Raw genomic sequence first — 14,127 nt, 5'->3', positions numbered from 1 at the left:
TCAAAAATTATCTACTCTAGTCTAATAGTCAATTAGTCAAATCATAGAGTACCTATATTATATTATACGGGAAAGTCAAATAGTCAAGAAGCTTATGTCTTACACTGGAGATTTCAGTATGAACATTAACTTGTAACAAGAAAATATGACTTTGAATGACGCCTGTATGGTTTTTTTCCCTTTCACACCTAACTTGGCAAGTGGGCTACACAAAAAAACAATCTTCACTATTTTCACGTCTCACAATTTTATTTACTTTCTAAGGACTTGCTACCATGATCAGTAGGTATCTTTACAACCAACAAAATGTAAGTTGGCAATTTCTAAAGATGTCACACCTCACCAAAGCCATCGCTGTATACGACGAATAATCGTTTCAAAAATAAAAGATTATTGCATTAACTATTTATTTAATAGGTTTTACTAATCAAGTGTTTATCACAGTCCAAGAAGAAAGTAATTTAGATAAAAAACAGAAATAGAGAAATGAAGTAATTTACAGAGAACAAATTGAGAAATAAAACAATAGATCGAATGTAGACTTTGCATATACATCTGTAATTGTCAACACAATGTGAAGAAATAACCATACAATAGTAACCATATTATAATGAAATCAATATAAAATAAATTGCACACTTCACAATCAAAAATAATTTTGATCCAGTCAAAACCTCCGTAAAAGATAGCATTCTATATAACATTTAAAATAAAAATTAATGATATTGAAATATAAATTATTCAATCAGTCAACAATTACACCTAAATAAGTTAACAGTGCTGTCCGTCAACTGGTCTCTTGCACAATAACATTAAACATGGCTGTGTGATAGCATTACTGGCCTAGACTTGGAAAGCAATCAGTAATGATCTACATACTGCACTATAAACATCTGAATTGATGTTAAAGTACAAACTCATTCGAAAAAAAGCATAGACAATGAAATTAAAAAAAAAATAGAACGTCATACATTTTGACATTGACAGGGTAATGCTATCGCGCGCCAAAATAACAACATACACACCACACAACAATAATTACTTACAATTGGCCCGAGCCCGAGCACTTAGGCCGTCGGTAATCTAATAAGCTCTGCTGACAGGCAGTGCTTGTGAAATCTACATCTAGCTAACTTACTAATGGCTAACCCAAAACGAATGTTGCAAATTAGCACCAAAGAAATTCAGGACATAGCTTCACGCTTGCATACGCCATCTTTATGAGCTCATCGAAAACAGTAAATAAATGTAGAATAGGTTTGATTTATTTTCTGGAAAAAAAAAATATAAAAATCAGCTCATAAAGATGGCGCAGCACACTTTGATGTACACTCTCACTCTTATAAATATATTATTTTGTAAAATCACCGCCATAACAATAAAGGCGGATAGTGTCGATGTATCGCGTTCCATTATTTAATTGTATGTACAAACTTGAACGATGATTCGTGAACGTTTGCGAAAAAAGAATTAACTACACAATAATAAAACTTAATAAATAAATTAATGATTTATACAATAATATAAGCTCCCCATATACAAATTAAAGTGAATTTTACGCAGTGCAAAAATATAAAAATTAATATTGTCATATCCTTAATTGCTACAAAAATTACGCGTTTCGATAAACGGAATATGATTTCGAATTTTGTATTTGAATTGGATTTTATTTAAAGCTATCTGTGACTATGTTATTACGCCCTGTAGTCTGTCATATGCATGTACTATGTTATCTAAACTTATTACGTTAATGGTTGATTTTTCACCCGTTAACATACATGAAGGATAAATGTTATATCCGTCTCTTTTTATTACATTGCATATTATGAGATGGTATATTTATCTATCGAATATTTGTTCTAGAATATTGGCCATAAACTATATGTTTGGTTTGGTTGCGTTCCGCTTTATGATGAGGTTCAAAGTTTAAAAATGAGACAAAAACAATTCTTTTTTTACTATGAATATGAAGCGAAACGCAACCATAAATTGATGTCCCTTGTATAAATAACTATGCCATTGTAATACGTATACAAAACGAGCGCCATTTTTAAATGGTTAGGATAATAGTCTTCGATTATCTCAATGAACCGATATTATGTGTATTTTTTAAACGTCGTTTATACAGATTGGTGTTATTAGGACGCAAGTATTATAAATGTATCGATGCATTGTGACGGTTTTGAGACCCTTTAAAAGGTTTTATATATCATGTACTGCAATTAATCGAATAGTCTAAGCTCGAAATATACGTAGGCGAACGAGCGACTTAGCATCCTTCACTAAATAATCTTAAAAGCAATTTATACGCTAAATTTATATTACATAAATATTATAAATACATTTATTAGAATTACAAAATTTTCGAATTGAACAAGAAATATTCTCGAGGCGATTTCATTTTTGATTATGTAAAAATGGACTTGTAAATAAAAATAAATTTAAAAGCCATGTTATCATAAAAAGGCTATCAATTGATGATCAAAACTGATTTTTACCTGCATTGCTGTAAATCAATTTGATAATTAACAATATGTTGATTTAAATATATTATTGCTCATCAACCAATCACCAACACCTTAAACAACAAACTTCAAACTTGTAAAAAAAAACAACAAATTTTTAATTTTTTACCATAAACAAGTCGCTCAATTCCAAAACCAAATGTTGTCTATGTCCAAAAATTTAGTTATCTACGTCAATTCCGAACCGCTTACCCCGCTTCAAAATATAGAATTTTTTATCTATGTCATTTCCAATCGACCCCAACCCCCTTAATTAATCGCTTGTTCTGTCATTTGCAAGCATAGCGCGTCTAGGCTCGAGTAGTCATCTGGAGGGGGTAAATGTGGGAGTCGTAGTGTGGGGGGAAAGGGGGGGAAGGGCGGGTAGGAGTTGGACTTGCCGCGGGGGGGCGGGGGCATCCAGGGGCGACGGCCGCGGGTCGTTGACTGGGGGAGACGCCATCTGTGGGAGAAATATTGGTTTGAATACTTTATTGATATGGATTCCGTCGTTTGTGTCTATAGGTGTATATGATAGGGGTTTATAGTTTTGCATGTACTGATTACGTAAAAAGACTTAAACAATAAAATTATATCAAAAAATAACAGATTTGAAATTTCATCTCGATTTGTTGACCGGTTGTCGGTGTTCTAAGCTGAAAGGCACTTAGTTATGCATACCCTGAGTAAGTAAATAATACTCATAAAATTCCAGACAATTTTCTTAGAATTCTAAAAATTATCTATAAAGTTAACTATAAAGTACACCTGAATAAACACATTTTTTTTAATTATGTAGATATTTGTTTTATTTTGCTCCTTGAATTTACGAAAGAAAATATATTACTTGGACAGGGATTTGCCTAATGAATTTTAAAATTGCCATATGTTTCAAGTCCATATCGATCCATTAACTTTAATCGATGTTTTTTAGGCAGGTTACCTCCCTACGAAGATAAAATTGATAGACGTCAAATGTTGCCTATTAAATTGGCTCCACTATTAATGTACTTAACATGTACGTCTCCGGTGCGTGCGTGTGGGCGTATGTGTGCGTGCGTGTGTGTGTGTGTGTGTGTGTGTGTGTTTTTTTTTTTTTTTTTTTTTTTTTTATTATAGAGGGAAAAAATACCGTTGAGTATCTCAGGTCTAGATCTGTGACCTGGTATGTCGGTCTCGATCATGGTCTCATGGTCCATACCGACTAAAACAACCCTCTTTCTCCAGTCCGTATCCCCGTGGGATGGCCGTTAGGCTTTACTTCACGGGGGGACGTATAGCATTGCTGCTCTTCCTCTTATTTAGGTATTACGCCACAGCTTTTCGCATCTGCTCCTTGCTTCGTAGGTCTTTTAATACCTCTGTTGCGAAGTTGCTTGTTGCTTCCCATGCTTGTTTTGATGAGAGCATCGCTGCTTCTAGCGTTTCAGGACAAACTTCTGCTCCTACTATACTTTTCCAGGTCTGCCGAGCTTCCTGGTAATCTGGACATGCGAAGAATACATGTTCGGCGTTTTCGTCCTGTCCGCTGCATGTTGTGCAGTCTGGAGAGTCTTCGTGTTTGAACCGGTGCAGGTATTCTCGGTAACAACCGTGGCCAGAAAGCATTTGAGTCAGGTAATAATTGACCTCGCCATGATTTCGGTTGACCCAGGGTTTAATTTTCGGGATGAGGCGGTGAGTCCATCTTCCTTTAGTGGAGGTATCCCATATATGTTGCCACCTTTCGACACTCCTTCGTCTTTCATCCCTTTTCAACTCAGCCATTGTGAGTGTTGTGCTGGATTTCTTGCGATTATATAGGTTCTTCCGTTCTTCTGCTAGGACTTCAATTGGAAGTAATCCTGAGATCACGCATGATGCCTCCACGGACACGGTGCGGAATGCGCTGGCAATACGTAATGCGCTGACCCTGTACGTCGACGCGACCTGTCGTTTGGGTTGTTGTTTTTGCAGCACGTCAGACCAGTGTGGAGCACCATACAGGAGTACCGACGTTGACACAGATGATAAAAGTCTTCTTCTATGTTGTTTGGGACCTCCAATATTGGGCATAAGTCGGGCTAACGTTGTCGCTACCACCGCTGCTTTGGTTGCTATGTGTTCGGCATGATGTTTGAAGTTTAGCCGTGAATCAAGCATTATCCCAAGGTAGCGTACGTATGGCTGCGTTGTAACCTCATAGTTGCCGACTTTGAGTGACATTGTTTCTGTCAGTTTCCTACTGGTAATAAGTACGGCCTCAGTTTTGTGTTTTGCTAGCTCCAATCCAGCAGAGTTCATCCACTCTTGAATTACTTGAAAGGTCCTATCAAATACCCAATTTACTTCCTCCAAGTATTTGGCTACTACCACCACTGCCAGATCATCGGCGAATGCAACGAGTTGTGTTTCACTTGGTACTTTACATTTGAGCAGTCCATCGTACATAATATTCCATAGAAGGGGACCCAGTACTGAACCTTGCGGTACTCCTCCGGTAACTCTGTATTCCTTAGGTCCACCTTCAGTGTCATATATGAGGACCCTGTCATTAAAGTAGCTGGCTACTATATCCTGAAGATAATCTGGAACTTTCAGGTTTGAAAGCGCTGCCATTATCACATCCCATCTTGCTGAGTTGAAAGCATTCTTTATGTCTAAGGTAGCAACAAGGCAGTACTTCTTGGAGCCTCCCCTCCATCTAGTCCCGGAAATAGCTTGTTTGGCGGTGTCAATCACAAGTCCGATAGCATCTAGGGTGGATCTACCCTTCCGGAAGCCATATTGGAAGTTCGACAGTAGGGGTTCGACTACTTCTTCAATTCTGTTATGTATTATTCTCTCAAATATTTTTCCAGCCGTGTCAATCATACAAAGAGGACGGTAGGATGACGGTTCATCGAGGGGCTTATTACCTTTCGGGAGCAGTACTAATCTTTGCCTTTTCCAGATTGTGGGAAAGATTCCTTCTTTGAGACAGGCGTCAAAGGTTTCCAAAAAGATACTCGGTACAGATTTAACTGCCTGTTTCAGGGCTACGTTAGGAATTCCATCTAATCCGGGAGCTTTGGTGTTTCCAATTCTGTTACAGGCGTCTATCAGTTCCTTGTGTGTGACCGGGGGTATTACAGCGTTCTTATTACGGACTATTTTATGTTTTAGTTTAGCTTGCTGAGGGAATAGCACGGTGACTATTTTCCTCAAGAAGGTTGGATTTTTAGGTGGTGTAGTCCGGTTATATTTTAGTTGTTTCATGACCACTTTGTACGGTTTACCCCAGGGATCACTTTCTACCTCTTCCAACATTTTGGTCCAAGAGTTTCTTTTGCTCTCTTTGATTGCTTTGTTTAACACTAAGCGAGCTTCCTTATAGTTCTTGTAGAGTTGCTCAAAGTGAGGTGTTTTTCTGCATCTCTGGGAGAGTCGTCGAGCACGGATGCATTTTCTCCTTAGCTCGGCAATGTTTTCATTCCACCAGTAAACCGGTGGCAGATGGTTCCCTGTTCGTCTTCGAGGCATGGTTGCATCACAAGCAGTTGTTATTCTCCTGATAATCTCCCGAGCCTTGTCCGACGCATAGCGTGCTTGAGTTGGTCGATCGTCCATGGTAACATGGAAGAGTTCGGGGTCGAAAATACTGACCTTCCAGCCATTTATATTTGATTTTTGCTTCACTGGTCTGGATTTTACTTGCCCGCTCGTTACCTCCCAATATAATGCTCGATGATCGCTCGCAGTATAAACCTCAGAGACATGCCAAGAGGTATTTTCCTTTGCAAGAACGCTACTAACAAATGTTACATCAACAATCGAGCTTGCTTCGCCTCTACTAAATGTAGGTTTATTGCCTTTGTTCAGTAGGACCACATCTATTGCAGACATTGCCTCGATTAACGCCCTTCCCCTAGCATTTGTGCTTTTGCTGCCCCAGTCAATTGCCCAGGCGTTAAAATCACCCGCTATCGCCACTGGGAAGTTATTTTGCACGTCATCTACAAGGTTGTCTAGGAGATCGTTAAATTCTTCTATTGATAGGCTGGGTGCGGCGTAGCAACTGTAAAAGTATATTCCTCCGATCCTTGCCTTCACAAAGCCAGTAGTGTTCTTATTGTTGATACTTTCTACGGGGCTCTTACCACAGGTCCATAAGGCAACTTTCCCATCTTTGTCAGTGAGCCAGGACCCACTACTCAGGTGCTTATAAGGCTCGGAGATGATTACCACGTCCAGTTTAAGCTCACGTGTTGTCTGCATAAGAAGGTCGTGTGCAGTCTCACAGTGGTTAAGATTGATGTGTGTGTGTGTGTGTGCGTGTGCGTGTGTGTGTGTGTGTGCCTCACCGCGGCTTGTTGCGTCGCAGCGCAGGCAGCTCGCTGACGTGGCGGAAGAACTGCCGCGGCGGCAGGCGGTGCCGCAGTCTCCGCAGCGCCGTCTGCAGCGAGCCTAACCGGAACGACTCGTGGTGCAGCGCCTGCAATACAACACATATATACAATTTATATATAACAAAGCGAAATAACGTATTGTTCCATGCCATCGTTACTATACCCGGCGCGGCCTAAGATGATCCCTATGACACTGACAGTTATTCTCAAGAGACAAACTTGTAATGGCGTCACCATTAAATTAGAAACGTATTGGAGGCGTCTAAAAATGGCATTTATTAATTTTTACGTAGCTTTATGCCATTACAATGATATTCCGTTGGAATTATAACAATTCTTAACATTTACGAGAAATTATATCAATCTGACTTTACGTTTACGTCCTTCAAAACTTACATCGTTGGCATTTATCGACTAGTGCGGAAAGTATCGATAAACAAATTTCGATAATGGAAACGAGTTCACATTTTTTCCATGCTTAAGCTATAGTTCATTCACTATTGAATGGAACAGAAGATCGCAGCATAATTAATTAATTAATTACCGTTCGCGTTAATTTACTTACCTATGATAATATAAGTTTTTTAGAAAAATTAAATGGGGGATTCCATTTTCATGATAAAATAATATACACTGTGTTAAACGGGTTAAAGATTACGAGAAAATGATAAGGTGCATTTTTATGTTTTGGAAAACTTTCGTTTTACTTACCGTTTCGTTTACATAATAGACGTTAAAAATTCATTTTATAATATTTGTAAAAACATGTTTACCGACGTGACTGAATGCAAACCACGCCTTAGCCTATAAAATAGTAAAGTATCGACACGATCCATCATACGAGCAATCACTAAGACGAACTGTCATAGGGATCATCTTAGGCCGCGCCGGGTATAGGTTACGATGTTGAATTTTGTTGAACTGTCATATTATGTTGCCTATTATAATGACTCTACTATAAACAACAAAACTACATAATGAAAAATTCATTATGAATCTTAATACATAATAAATTTTTAATATATAGGTATTAAGATTCCATCTGCCAATATATGCCACACGCAACACAAACATACAATTTAAATATTATACTACTGGTACTGCCGTTTGAACATCACTGATACGGCTGGGCAGTGAAACATTTATGAGCCAACCAAATAACATTTATATTGTAGTACAAGTTCTTTCGCCAAAATTAATTATATTATACATACATTAAAGTAGAACACATTTAGTACTTCAAGCAATAAAATAAATACATACCTTCTCCACCAGCCAACAATGCAGCGACATTGGGTCTAACATGTCCAACTCTCCGTCCGTAGTGCTCACATTACTTTCGCCCGTCATACATTTTGATGCTGAAACATTCACATGTTCTATTATGTTTCTGTACAATTCATGTTTACAATGTTTTTTGTAGGATTAAATTGAATAAAAAATTCAGCTACATATTATTTTATTACCTACTAGCGGTCCGCCCCGGCGTCGCCCGTGGTACATATTTATGTTTTCTCTACATAAGAACCATCCTGGTACTTCAAGGAATATAATAAAAAAAGAATTATCGAAATCGGTCCACCCGTTCTCGAGTTATGCTCTTACCAACACATTTTGCGATTCATTTTTATATTAAAGATATGATTTAAACATAAACATAATAACATTGTTTATAATCAACCTTAACAGTCAACGACTAAAATCGTTTCAACTGTTAGTTCTACAAATTCATAACCTATCAAACTCAAATATTTAAATCAATAAGACTTCATATAAAAGCACTTTTGAATGGTCATAACATTTAACATTTACCACCAATTCTTATAAAAATCTCACCGAGATCTAAAGCCTGCACCAGCCCAGCAGGTAGATCGGACCCTGGGGGCATCGGAGACAGCAACACCCCCCGGAGCTTCTCCAGCGCTCGAACCACACAACCAGGACTTGGATTCGATGCGAGTTCAGTTCGCACCGCCTCCAGAATCGCTGGTCTATCGTTCAGCTTCTTAATGGACAGGAGTATCTTGTGCCGGGCACCTTTTGTTACGCCTGGAATTGTTTTATTATTGTTATTCGTGTGGTACTTGGCTGGTAACAAGTTACAAAGATATAAAAGGATAAATATTTAAAACACGTCATGTGCAAGTTGTGGTGTATGTGATATTTTGTTGTCACCGAAAAATTTCTATATATTTCACTTCATTATGGTCATTATTATAATATAAATTTATGTATATTTATTTTTAATTAAATTCTGAAAATGACTGAAAATTTATGAAGGCAATGCCAACTCTTGAAATAACTGAAAAAACAACAACATAAAATAAACACTCACCTAATTTTTCTAAATATTTCTCATCTATCGCCATCATTTGCTCATAAGTGATATTGGTGAACAGCCACACATACTTGTGCAGCCGCAAGCTCTTCAACCACGCCCCTACGGTCGACATTCCCGGATGTTCCGTATAATTGTTCGACCGCAAGTCATCCAACCTCGTCTCACTGCCCGTCGTCCCATACATAACACTAATTGGCCTCAATTGTCCTAAACTATGTTCACTCGATAACGAAAAACTCCTAGGTTTCTGTACAAACGGTTCGTCGCTCAAATTCTCCGCTGACGACGATATTTGCAAGAAATTCGTCGACGGCGGCGTTAGACTATTCGATCTCTGCGATTTCTGATTGCCAATAGCTACGTCAAAATTCAATATGTCTCCTTCTAAACTAATATCGACGTCCCTTCCATTCTTGGAGAAGGATTCTTGTAACAAATCCGTATAGGACGGCGGGTCTACTGCATCAAGTATGCCTCTGAATTCTACATTCTTGCCGATGGTGCGTCTAAAAGCATTATTGGTGCTCCAAATATTTGTCTCGGGCAGTAGGCAGGGGTCTATCCGCTGCTGCCACACTGATTCTGTATTTCTATTACCTGATATATGATTTTCTAGGTATCGTAACCATTGTGTTAACGTCCTGTAAAGGTAGTTTTACAAAACAATGTGAGATTTATGTAAGAGGTGAACATAAGAATTTTATTCACTCTTACAAGAAACTTTATTATGGAGGATATACAGTGGTGGTCACATAATTAAAGACACCCCCGAATTGACCATAAAAGATTTACATTAGGAAGTACAATTATCTGAAAAAGGTATTTAATCTAATATTATTTTTATTAAACCATACAAGACAATATGTTCTTTAAAATGAGGGACAAAAAATAGTTATATTCCTTGTTAGTTTCGACACTTGCTCTCTGTGGGAATGTAACACAAACTTTGTTTACGTACGTGTAGCTGGCCACTTAATTAAAGACAACAAGAAATGAGTTATAATTTTTTATAAATAAAAAGAAACAGCACTGTGCTTTTCTTCGTTTTGCCGCGTAATTTCATAAATCGTCGACACTCCATAATTTTTTTGAGTATATTTAACATTTAAAATTAAAATTCACATGTTTAATTGTTTTAATATCAATTATTATGGTTAAAAACAAGAGTTGCGACTCGTCCACAAGAAAAATTATTTTTAACTTCCATGATAATTAAAATGTTCCAAGGATATGGTTATGAATGCTATAAAGACATGTCAAGATGTTCCACACGACCGAAAACATACTCAGAAAATCAAAACCAAGTGAAACTACTCGGCCGAAAGATTAAAAAATGGTGTTGTTGGCTAAAAAAGATCCATTTAAAGGGTCGTAACTGATACAGTTCAGAGTTGTATGGTGCAGCAGGCTTGAAGGGGGTGTCTGCAAGGACAATAAGACGGAGACTGTGTGAGGAAGACTTGCACTGAAGAGTATCTCGGAAAGTTCCACTTTTGAAAAAACAAAATGTGAAGGCAAGATTTGACTTTGCTACAAAATACGAACACTGGACTGAACGAGAATGGAAACATGTGCTGTTTTTGCATGAAACTAAGATTAATATGATTAATTCTGTCAGAAAACAATATGTAAGACGCCATCTCAATAAGGAAATAGATCCAACCATACACTAATAAGTAGTCATACATGGGGGTGGAAATATCAATTTGTGGCGCTGTTTTTCTGGACTTGGTATTGGACCTGTCAAAAAGACAGAAGGCAACATGGATAAATTCCAGTACAAGTATATTTAAGAGCAATACATGCTGCCCTATGCGGAGGAAAATTTACCTTTTGTTTGGAATTTTCAACACGATAATGATCCTAAGCACACGGCAAAAGTAGTGAAGTGCTTGTTAAGGAACCAATCTGTAACTGTTTTGGATTGGTCCCCCCTACAGCCCGGGTTTAAATCCGATCGAAAACTTATGGAATCAAGAAAGAAAGAAGTCGCGGCAAAGCGGTCATCAAACGTCGACTAACTTTGTAAAGCATTTTCGAAGAATGGAACCAAATTAGTGATGCAACTTGTACAAAATTAGTTACTTCAATGCCCAAGAGATGTAAACCGTCATTACTGCCAAAGGACATGCAACCAAATATTGAAAAGTGTAAAAATATTTTGTAAATACGTCAGGCATTTTGTGTTGGAAAAATAATCTCATTTAAATAATATTTTTTTATATTTCTCATAAGCGAGTCTAATGTCTTTAATTATATGGCCAGACCTTTGCAAGGTTAAAACTGCTAGTAGTACGGATGAACCGAATTAAATCTAACAAACCGACAAGTTCTGTAGATAAAATTTAGTTTAGCATTAGAAAACACATACCTGAATATTTTAAAATTATTTAACAAGTTCCAATGGTAGTGTGAAAAAAAATGTTGAGAGAAGTGTTTTGGGTAGTGTAAAATGCTCTTAGTGTCTTTAATTATGTGACCACCACTGTATTTAATTTAGCAAAAGATTTTAATTTTTTTTTTACAATATGTGGTCAAAGTTTGATTGACTTATTGGTTGAAAAATTTAAAGACTTGGTTTCATATTTTGAAATATCAATTTTAATGTGATAATAAGTAAACCTACATATTATTTTAAATAGTACAAAAAATATTTAAAAATATATGAATACATATTTCTTTTTTATAAAAAGCAGATAAAAAATGCAATAAGTATGACTAGTTGAATAAATTTCCCTGATGATATAATCTGTCAGTTATTGTATCAACTGGGTCTTCAAATCATAAACAACCTCTCATTTTTTGTAGATTGATAACTGTGGTGCATAGTTCAAATAAATACTACAATTTGTTTCATTTTTTTGATAATGTACTGAATTATCTTTTATCTTAATCTCAGCATGATTAAAATTAAAAAATCTGTTCTTACTTATTTGAAAGTTTGTTATTATTGCAAAAAAAAAAATAATCAACATGAAACATGTATTTTTATAAATTCAATTTGTCTTTGTTTTCTGACTGACCGGTTGGCTTGGTTGGTAGTTACCCTACCTTCCAAGCCAGAGGTTGTGGGTTTGATTCCCATGCAGGTCAAATATTTGTGTGATGAACAGATGTTTGCTCTGTGTCTGGCTGTAAATTATCTATATAAGTATTTATTTAAAATTATATATATGTATGTTTATCAGCCATCTGGTCTCCACAACACAAGCAAAAGCTTAGTATGGGATCAGATCGTGCCGCGTGTGAAAATTGTCCTGGAATATTTATTTATTGAAGTGAAAACTTCTTTAGTGGCGTTGAGCACTTTTTCTTTAATGGGTATAAAATCTTAAACTCGCGTCAGGACACGTGACCTGATCGAAAAAGCGTAAGACGGATACCATTCCAAAATATCAAACATGCTCAATGTTAATAATCAAGTTTTCACTTCTGCCGGCACTCCCGGAGTGCAACCCGTCTATTTTTTTTAATTTACTACTTCAAAGCATACCTCTGGTCATTATGTGTAAGTGCGGGATGCACCAGCAGATACGAAAGCAGCTGTCTACACAGGTCTGGTGCTATTGTTCTCCGCGGTGCGTCCACACAGCGCTGCACAAGTGCAGGTGCGGCACCCACATAAACATTCTTGGCTCGCTCATTGTCTGTTCGTAGCAGCGGCAATAGGGTCAGGAGTTGACGGAGCCGTTCACTGTCTGTCGAACATTATTTATAATTATGTATTACAAACATATCTGTTGTATAAATTTTATTAACTTGATTTTTCATAATAATTTGTGAAGGTAAACAAAATTTTTTTGTTCCTTCAATAAACTTTTTCAAGATTGTTGAAAAGATTTAGAATGAAAAAATTACATATGGAACATATATTTTACTGTTGCTATTGTAAGAAATTAATAAGTTTTAGTATTTGCTATGAGATGTTAAATTTTTAAGTTTTAATCTGATAATAAAATTGTCTCATTATTTTTGCCTCCTTCACTGCTTTTTTAGCGTTTAGGATCTGCTTCATACAATCTCCAATTATATTATGGAATTTTCTTATCATCACTGGATTTTATTGCAGTATGGATGAATAAATTATGAATATTTACATATTAACAAAATACCTTCTTCATCGTCATCATTTGCTCTTGCCGCCAATAAGCTGGCTAAGAGCGTTTCGTCATTTGCGTCCCGTTCCAGGCGCTCGTCTTCTACATGGTTCTGCAGGGCGGCCTCCACAGTCCTCTGCACCAGCCGTAGCCCTGGCCAGGGCACCCTGCGGGCCAGCGCGCACGCGACCACCGTCCGCTCGCACGTGCCCCATTGCTCGAACACTCCTGCCACACCCCCCAGCTGCTCATAAAACGTGCCGTTCATCTCGATTGCAGCATATCACCGCAAAATATCAGTTTTGTTTGTGTTCCATACACGTCAGATATGTGACAGCTGATTGTGGAATTGCTTCAGACCTGTAGATATTTGACTTGTAACGGCGGCGGCAGCGGAATAGCCACGAGTACGACGTGGTACAGCGCGAAATTTTTGCTTTATATTTGTAGGTAGAACGAAAACATAACATTTATTCCGATTCGCGGATCAGTCAAATAATTTAATTTTCCAAGATGGCTATGCACAGATAACTAATTAATTTCTGTTTACAAATACAGATGACATAAGTGGCAATTTTATTGTAATGTCTAAGGCCTAAAATGTAAAAATGTTATTATTTTATTTCAAGGGGGAATTTGCAATAACTACATAATTATTGCAAAAATAGTATTCCCACGTATTACCACATGTTTAACGTTTTTGCATACACTCTGTTCATAAATACTAGATGGCGCTGAATAAAAAAGTAAGAGTTACCTACTCAGAGCAATAAGTTACCTACATTTCAACTTTTAACGCTACCGACTACGAATAAAAA

The 14,127-nt window shown here is 37.1% G+C and overlaps 1 protein-coding gene across 1 annotated transcript; it reads right to left on the bottom strand.

Moving 5' to 3' along the window:
• Positions 1-532: 532 nt before the first annotated feature.
• smg (sterile alpha motif domain containing protein 4 smaug) lies at positions 533-13,832 on the bottom strand. The gene is made up of 7 exons (XM_089697617.1): positions 13,325-13,832; positions 12,706-12,910; positions 9,207-9,853; positions 8,708-8,920; positions 8,135-8,232; positions 6,827-6,957; positions 533-2,967 (listed from the first exon to the last, which is right to left on the bottom strand). Exons 1-7 carry the CDS (start codon positions 13,575-13,577, stop codon positions 2,775-2,777), a joined length of 1,740 nt encoding a protein of 579 aa, XP_089553743.1. The 5' UTR covers positions 13,578-13,832; the 3' UTR covers positions 533-2,774.
• Between the last annotated feature and the right edge of the window lie 295 nt (positions 13,833-14,127).

The sequence above is a fragment of the Colias philodice genome, chromosome 7, assembly GCF_061535455.1.
Source record: "Colias philodice isolate Cphi_HAF_F1 chromosome 7, ilColPhil1 Martin Lab GWU primary, whole genome shotgun sequence".
NCBI classification, from domain to species: Eukaryota; Metazoa; Arthropoda; class Insecta; order Lepidoptera; family Pieridae; genus Colias; species Colias philodice.
This window is presented reverse-complemented; position numbering and strand designations above follow the sequence as displayed.

Bases quoted from the DNA above. Each gene is read 5' to 3' on its own strand.
- smg (XM_089697617.1), bottom strand. From the start codon at position 13,577: ATGAACGGCACGTTTTATGAGCAGCTGGGGGGTGTGGCAGGAGTGTTC. The intron at 9,854-12,705 runs GTATGCTTTGAA...CTACCTTTACAG, and splicing joins CTTACACATAATGACCAGAG to GACGTTAACACAATGGTTAC. The intron at 2,968-6,826 runs GTGAGGCACACA...TTTCTCCCACAG, and splicing joins CTGCGACGCAACAAGCCGCG to ATGGCGTCTCCCCCAGTCAA.